The 8,835-nt window shown below is 38.9% G+C and overlaps 1 protein-coding gene across 1 annotated transcript; it reads left to right on the forward strand.

The window, feature by feature from the left end:
- Window positions 1-6,105: 6,105 nt before the first annotated feature.
- Window positions 6,106-7,937, forward strand: LOC109868640 (forkhead box protein D1-like). Its single transcript, XM_020458345.2, has one exon. The coding sequence runs from the start codon at window positions 6,377-6,379 to the stop codon at window positions 7,394-7,396; it is 1,020 nt and encodes a 339-aa protein (XP_020313934.1). The 5' UTR covers window positions 6,106-6,376; the 3' UTR covers window positions 7,397-7,937.
- Window positions 7,938-8,835: the final 898 nt, after the last annotated feature.

Here is an 8,835-nt window from a genome sequence, read left to right on the forward strand (position 1 = left end):
AGAGTAGAATAGAACTGTAGCTAACTATTCTCCGGTGTAGGCCGTCATTGTAAATACGAATTTGTTCTTAACTGACTTGACTAGTTAAATAAAGGTTAAATTCTGTTGAGTAGGCCTAGCCCTACCTTTCACTTGTTCATCTTAGTTATGTTTTAGAAGGAATGTCTATGGTGTGATCAGCTTCACACAACACCCTGCATTCTCAGTCATATTGTAAGATTGGCCTCATTCTGTGGCTGAGAACAAAGTGGAAAGTGCCACCATAGCCCAGACCAAGCCTAGCCTACACGTGGAATGAAATTATATTTTTTATCCAGCCTAAAGCTTGGATCCCATATCTAAAGCCTGTCACAATGCAATTGCAGTAGGGCAACCTTTCGATTACTAGTCCAACGCTCTAACCACTAGGCTACCCTGCCGTATACAACTGGTGTACCTGTTAATAGAATTTTCTAAGATTTTCAAGAAATGTCCAGTACAATACAAAACTCCCATGGTAATGTGAACACAAAAATGTAGCTCTCAACCTTTGCCTATAGCATTTCATAGTCACCAATACATTACCAGATTGAAGTTAGCAATGTTCATTTTGTCCCAACAGACACAATCTCAAGTATTTTCACAAGTATTTGTTAAGTTACCTATTTATGAATTCTGATTATTTACAGGGATACACAACATCCGGAAATATATGTACAGTGCCTTTAGAAAGTATTCACACCCCTTGATTTATTCAAAATTTTGTTGTGCTACAGCCTGAATTCAAAATTGATTAAATATATTTTCTTCTCGCCCATCTACACACAATACCCCATAATGACACGTGAAAACAAATGTATTGAAAATGCAATACAGAAAGTATTCACACCTCTGTTAGAATCCCATTTGGCAGCCATTACAGCTGTGAGTCTTTCTAGTCTCTAAGAGCCTGGATTGTACAATATTTGCACATTATTCTTTTAAAAATTCTTCAAGCTCTGTCAAGTTGGTTGTTGGCCATTACTAGAAAGCCATTTCAAGTCTTACCATAGATTTTCAAGCCAATTTAAGTCAAAACTGTAACTAGGCAACTCAGGAATATTTAATGTCATCTTGGTGAGCATATTATATATATTTGGCCTTGTGTATTAGGTTATTGTCCTGCTGATTTCTCTACCAGTGTCTGTTGGAAAGCAGACTGAACAAGGTTTTCCTTTAGGATTTTGCCTTTGTTTAGCTCTATTCCATTTCTTTATATCCTAAAAAACTCCCTAGTCCTTGCCGATGACAAGCACACCTATAACATGATGCAGCCACCATCATGCTTGAAAATATGAAGAGTGGTACTCAGTAATGTATTGTGTTGGATTTGCCCCAAACATAAAACTTTGTATTCGGGACATAAAGTTTGTTTCTTTGCCACATGTTTTTGCAGTCTTACTTTAGTACATTATTGCAAACAGGATGCATGTTTTTGAATATGTTATATTGTGTACAGGCTTTTTTCTCTTCACTCTGTCATTTATGTTAGTATTGTGGAGTAACTACAATGTTGTTGATCATCCATTTTCTCCTATCAAAGCCATTAAACTCTGTAACTGTTTTGAAGTCACCACTGACATCATGGTGAAATCCCTAAGCGGTTTCCTTCCTCTCCGGGAACTGAGTTAGGATGGACGCCTGTATATTTGTAGTGACTGGGTGTATTGATACACCATCCAAAGTATAAATAATGACTTCACCATGCTCAAAGGGATTTTTACCCATCTACCAATAGGTGCCCTTCTTTCCAAGGCATTGGAAAACCTCCCTGGTCTTTCTGGTTGAATTCACTGCTCGGCTGAGGGACCTTACAGATAATTGCATGTGTGGGGTACAGAGATGAGGTAGTCATTCAAAAATCATGTTAAACACTATTATTGCACACAGTTATATGAGTCCATATAACTTGCTATGTGACTTGGCGGCAGGGTAGCCTAGTGGTTAGAGCATTGGACTAGTAACCGGAAGGTTGCAAGTTCAAATCCCCGAGCTGACAAGGTACAAATCTGTCGTTCTGCCCCTGAACAGGCAGTTAACCCACTGTTCCTAGGCCGTCATTGAAAATAAGAATTTGTTCTTAACTGACTTGCCTAGTAAAATTAAAAAATTAAGCACATTTTTACTCCTGAACTTACCTAGGCTTGCCATAACATAGGGGTTGGATACTTATTTACGCAAGACATTTTCAGTTTTATATTTTTTATTCATTTGTAGACATTTCTTAAAACATAATTCCACTTTGACATTATGGGGTTTTGTGTGTAGGCCAATGACACAAAATCTCACAAAATGTGGAAAAAGACAAGTGGTGTGAATACCTTCTGAAGGCACTATAGATATCTTTATTATAAATAATACTATACCACCCTTGACAGTGTGATGCTGAAGTGTTAAAAATGTCTCAACTTCAACGTGCCCCATTCTCCCCTACACTCTCTCTCTCTCTCTCACACACACACACTCTCTCTCTCTCTGTCTCTCTCTCACACACACACGACACATCATGCCTGATCACGGACTTGCACCCGCACACACGCACAGGTATTGTCTTGCCTTTGATGCATGTGATGCATATTAATCACATGCTACCAAGTCCCCAGAGAGAGACTGACTCTTTTGGTGACATTTATAGGATTTGTCAGCGCGAGAAGCTGGGATTGCGTTCAGCAGTAAGTGCTTTCTTGGTACCCCATGGCACTGAATCACCATCCGATCGTAGAGAGGAATTTATAAACACTTTAGAAGTGGTTTACCACAAATGCGAACCCTGCTTTAAAGACGGACTCCAGCGTCAGTTCACGAATTAATTTAACTATAGCCCAAACCATGCCTATCCTACTAACTAACTCAAAGAAATCATTTCGAATGAGGATTTATAGAACACCTGATGCAAACAGGCTAAATGTTTTTCCCACAGCCAATGTAGGTGACAATCGTGACATATCAGCCCATAAATCTATACATCAAAACCCATTTTATTAATCTTCAGAAAGCGTCAGTGTCGAGCACAAAAATAATTCATTAAAATAGATGATTATAGTTATTATCAACTTTCACCTATCATTAACTTTTAATATCGCTAACCAGGCCCCAGTCTATCAAATCTATTGAATCAATTTGTGATTATTATTCGGTTTACGTGACTGGTCATTTAATCTCAAAGTGACTGGTCATTTGGTCTCCGGGTCTTTCCGTAGCCCTCTCCAAGACTAGGTTATTTTATGTCTAAAATAGTATTTCAAAAAAGGCATAGGCCTATTAAACGAATTAAGTTCAATGTTATAATGGGCTTTGTTTAAAAAAAATAGCAATTAATTTGCCATGCACGGTCAGCATCACCCGAGATTCTTTAATAGCCAAGTATTTTCTTACAGAAATAAAACATGTAATATTCAATTCACTTAGGTTTACCTTACTCTTTTACTACCTTAACATTATAACATTATATACATTATATATACATTATATATATATCTAATGTAGTGCATGTGGAAATAAGTAGGCCTACTTGTGGTCACTTGTATTTATTTTTCCCTGAATGATTGTACAATAAAGACTTCATAATGTCCGTCATAGTCAAAGGGCCAATAGCTATTAACAGCGCATACATTTGCCATTTATTGCACTAGCACAATAAACTAATAAACAAACACTGATAACCAGTGTCACATGCGTGACTTTTGCTCCAAATAATTCAAACAGGTTTTTACGCACGACTTTTTTTACGCACGAAATAACTATTCTATACCAATGGTGTGTTAATTCTGAAGAGTTAAATCAAAAGACCATTAGTTCGATAGTCATAAAAAATATTTTTAAGACCTGTCTGAGAGAGATGTGTATTTGAGAGAGTTCCTGATCGAATGGTCCGTTGGCGAGGTGTAGGCTTGAGGCAATTGTCAGCCAATTGGTAATTTGTGAAAGGTGAAAGGGCTTGCATGTAACTGATAAACTGTTACTGTAATATAAATAGTATGCAGATTTAATTCAAAAGAACGAAAGGGAAAACAAAAGTGCTGTCATTGTCAAACATTTGACAGCTGAAGTTGTCAAAGTAGACATCGTGTTGAGAGTGTGGACAATTTCTCCGCTAGATGGTGCTGCATGGTCCAACATAAACGCTACAGTAGAGTTGTTGATAGGCCAGAGAAAAATAAACATAAGTCATCATACAACTCTGAATCAACCATGGGTTAGCTATTATACGGTCATCGTCAAGCACCAGACATTTTCTTATTGACATAAAGATCACCTAAACCCATTCATCCTCATCTCTACAATACAAGCAGATAGATTTAATCGTTCTATATAGGCTCTATTGTTGTAGTCTAGGCTACTTTTGTAGTCTATAGGTTTTCTGAACTTACTAACATAACTAATTGGGGGACATAGGAGACATTGTGATAACAACAGTAATAAATAATCTATTTGGATGCAAATATAGTTTTACCTATAGGCCTACTTTATTGTTGCAAACAGTCACGTTCTTTATCAACGAATGGTGATGTTTGATAGGTTTTTAGCGCTTTTAAAACGTATTTTATGTAATGAAAAGTTTTATTTCCTACCGATTTGTTGTTTCATGCACCCAACATTGGTATATGAGAGATATGATCAAGTGTCACTCACTCCAAGCTGAGGTCAAGAGATGTCTTACATCTAGTTTTGTGGAAAATATGCATGATTTAGCCTATACATGACTGACATCCATAATGTTTGATTTTAGTGCACTAACAAAGCGAGTCTCAGTTTAAATTGTAAGTGTCAGATTTTGAACCAAAATGTGACACTTAAAAATGTTGATTCTTCACAGTCGACCAACTTCATGACAGTAACTGTCTCCTAGGTGTTAAAAGGGGTTCTGTAGAATGAAATATAGAACCATAGCCTTTAATTAAAATGTGATTGGTAAGAAGGAAAATATTAGCAGTCATACGGTGTAGCTTCTCGTGCGTACTTCTCGTGCAAAGGCAATGAAATGGAAAATCACAACCGGCTAGTTGTTTTGAAACATAATTTCAGATAATGAAAAGTTCCGTTTTACAAAATAGTTATAAACCTACATTTCATACTCTTTATATATTTCAAATGAATTACTTAATTGAAAAGCATCCTATAGGCCTATGTTGGTGTAGTTTTAAAGTAGGCTTCTATGAATAAGGAATAGGAAAGGTTGCTGTGCGTTAAGCTATTACGCACGTGTAGACCTACTGAAATGTCTGCACACTCTTTTGCGGGAGTCGTATCACGTAAGGATGCATTAGCCTACACTGTTACATGGATACAATTATAATATTGTACACTAGATAACAGGATCCAGATAACCCAAATAAAAAAATGTATACTGTATGCGTAAATATCACAATCATTTATCAAAAATCATATCAACTCATCAAAACAGCAGATTTATTTGATGTTTTCCCCCTTTATTTAAAAAAACATCAATCAGAGCTATAAAGTCAGTGCATGGCAGAGGCCCTTATTTCTCGAGCTGCTCGCATGCTCTGCGTGACCCGTGACTGATGCGAGTTAACAGCTGACTCTTTTCTATTACAAATGGCTCGCGGATAATCTAGATAACTACTGGATCACGCAAACTATGAAACGTGGAGAGTGGGTCATGAAACTCAGACTGTAAACATTTTTTATTTATTTTATGAATCGTGAATTATCTGAACAATTACATTGTTTCTTAAAATCCATAACTTTATAAATACTTATCATTTATGTCAATTATTTAAAACATAACAATCCACTATCATGTTACAGCTTTATATCACATTAGATGATGATCTATAAGGGATAGTCCTACCAGCATGGGCTTTGTTCTGCATGCAGCCTTCTTCTATCTGCTATGTTCATTGATATAGGCCTATTTTATTGCCAAGCATTTCGCTGAAATGAAAGGTTTAGATTAATTATATTTGTATACCAAGATGACCACCAAAAAGAGAACCAAACTTTTTGAAATCGTCCACAGTTACACAATTGTTGCTATTTTTTTTTTTTTTAAATCTCTTCATTTGCCTTGGTGACGTTCCTTCGACATGTGATCAGAGCTCTGGTATAAAGCGCGAGGGAAGATCCGCCCTCTTTAGGATTCAGGTTTGGCCTTTTTCAGGTCTTTCCACAGGCTAGTATCCGGATGCGCGATATTGAACAACGAAAAAAGCCCTAAAACATATGGTAGTGGCTGGGAAAAAGGGACATCTATTACCGCCGGCGTGCTCCTCTAATTCCATCATATGAGTTGTCTTGGAAGAGGGCAGAGTAGCACCGGCAGTATATCCTCTTCCTATCCGCCGTAGCTTCTGGGAGCGCACAGTGCAGCCTCTAACACAGCTAGCGGTGAGCCATGACTCTGAGCTCCGAGATGTCGGATGCCTCCATCCTTTCGGAAGAGACAGACATCGACGTGGTCGGCGAGGGGGAGGATGGGGACAGCCAAACGCGCTCTTACGTAGACGAGGTGGCGCAGATGCACGATGACCTGCTGTCTGGCTCCCCGCCATGCCTGGACAGCTCCTCGTCCCGGGATCCTTACAAACCAGCCAGTAAGAACACCCTGGTGAAGCCCCCTTACTCCTATATCGCCTTGATCACTATGTCAATTCTTCAGAGCCCCAAGAAGCGGCTCACACTCAGCGAAATTTGCGATTTCATCAGCAACCGTTTCCCGTACTACCGGGAAAAGTTCCCGGCGTGGCAGAACTCGATCCGACACAACTTGTCCCTGAATGACTGTTTCGTCAAGATACCGAGGGAACCGGGGAACCCCGGGAAGGGAAACTACTGGACCCTAGACCCGGAGTCCGCCGATATGTTCGATAACGGCAGCTTTCTGAGACGACGGAAACGCTTTAAACGGCAGCAGCAGCAGGACTTTCTGCGGGAGCACAACAGTTTTATCCCCGCCGCAGCGTACGGCTATGGACCTTACGGCTGCGGCTACGGTATCCAGCTGCAGTCCTATCACACACACTCTGCGATTTTCGCGTTTCAGCAGCAACAGTCCAGGCATTCACACACGGGGACCATTATTCCGGCACCGTCCTTAATGCCCACCTCCACTGACTTGGCCAGGAGCCGGTTCTATCCCCAGCTCAGCCCCAGCCTGGCTTCACCCATACAGACTGCAGCCAAGTCCAGCTCGCCTGTCCAGCGCTCTCCCTTCTCCATTGAAAGTATCATTGGTGGGTCGCTGAGTCCTGCGCACTCTCAATGTGCCTCGCGGACTTCTCCTCTTGTTCCAATGTTATCGCCCTCCCTCGCGCCACAGTCGCCCAACCAGTCGCAGAGCGTGCACCCAGGAACTGTTTTACACACGGTCGAGAACTTTCCAAACAGAATTGTGAACGGTACTAGTGGCTGTTAATTTCTATAAAGTAACTTCAAAGTTTTCAAGAAATATGAACAAAAACGTCCCTCTTTGAAGGTAGGATTATTTTCGTATGTTTTTGTTGTTGTTGTGGTAACACGCAACTTAATGATGGATATTAACACTAGGGCTTATTCATGCCTATACATGCTGTAAAAAAAAATATTATATTTATGTTAATAACATTTTAGTGTCAATCTAATTTTCTCTCCACGAAATGTTTCGTTGTTTATGAAGTGATTCGTTTAAGTCACTGTCTAGGGCGTCTCAGGATCGACTTAATGAAACAGCTTATAAATGATCACGTCTAAACAATGTATATTGTGTCACACACACCAATGTTTTTGTAGTTTGGCAAATTGAAACATTTTTACTGTTTTGATTTGTGCTTTGTATTGAAAAGACACAAAGATGAAAGTAATTCATTTATATGCAGTGTGTGCTTATTTCAGTAATAAAACATTGTACATTCTTTGGCAAGTATTGTATAATTTTTTACACGGTTTGTTTTTCAACAAGAATAAATATTGTTTTACAAAAAAAACTCTTTGCCTGGAAAGTAACTTATTAATAAGTAAGTAATAATCTCAGTCTAGAAATTAGCCTAATGTAGGCCCACACTTGACCACGTGCATGAAGTAGCCTATAGTGTTATTTAATGATTTTGAAAAACCTATTCTTTTCATTTTTGTTAAGAAATATATTTCCAAAAAGTAATAGACAATGTAGGCTATAACCTATTGAGTGGGTACATAATAATAATAACAATAATATCAATATGGCTACTGCCCTTATAATAATAAACTAACACTACAACTACTAGTTCGCAGCTGCTGTTAATAAATAAATAAAAATAATAATAATAACAATGCATCTAAATTGCTGTTACAATGACTCATGGACATTTTTTATTATATAAATAATAATGAACTTTCAGTGTTAAATGACCAAAACTGGCACCATTACTTTCAACAGGCCAAGGGGTGCAAGACACACTTCATATTCGCTACCTATAGACCTTTAAGAAACTTTGCGTGCGTGTGTGCGTGTGCGTGACTTTAAGAACACGTAGGCCTACAACTCTATACCATTAACATTCTGAATAAATATTTTATTCAGGCTTTTCAACATGTATCTTTACACACACAAACAGCCACAATTTAGTCCTCGTGTGTGTGTGTGTGTGTGTGGCCTAGTTGTGTCTGAATGTAATTACATTTTCCATGCACGGGATGGATGACAAACCTTGGACTACAGGTCCATTTGCCCTCTCCCACATGTATCCTTGTAATTACGCTTGGTGGACAGGCCGGTGTCACTGGGGTGACAGAGATTGTATTTTGCTACCTTCAGGACCGACGGTGATTATCACGCGGGTGATCCGAGGCAGCTGGCTCGGGCTCTTGAGAAAACACTGCTCCTCGACCAATTCCTTA

This window comes from Oncorhynchus kisutch, linkage group LG23, assembly GCF_002021735.2.
Source record: "Oncorhynchus kisutch isolate 150728-3 linkage group LG23, Okis_V2, whole genome shotgun sequence".
In the NCBI taxonomy this organism is placed as follows: Eukaryota; Metazoa; Chordata; class Actinopteri; order Salmoniformes; family Salmonidae; genus Oncorhynchus; species Oncorhynchus kisutch.

Coding starts and splice junctions, on each gene's coding strand:
- LOC109868640 (XM_020458345.2), top strand. CDS start 6,377: ATGACTCTGAGCTCCGAGATGTCGGATGCCTCCATCCTTTCGGAAGAG.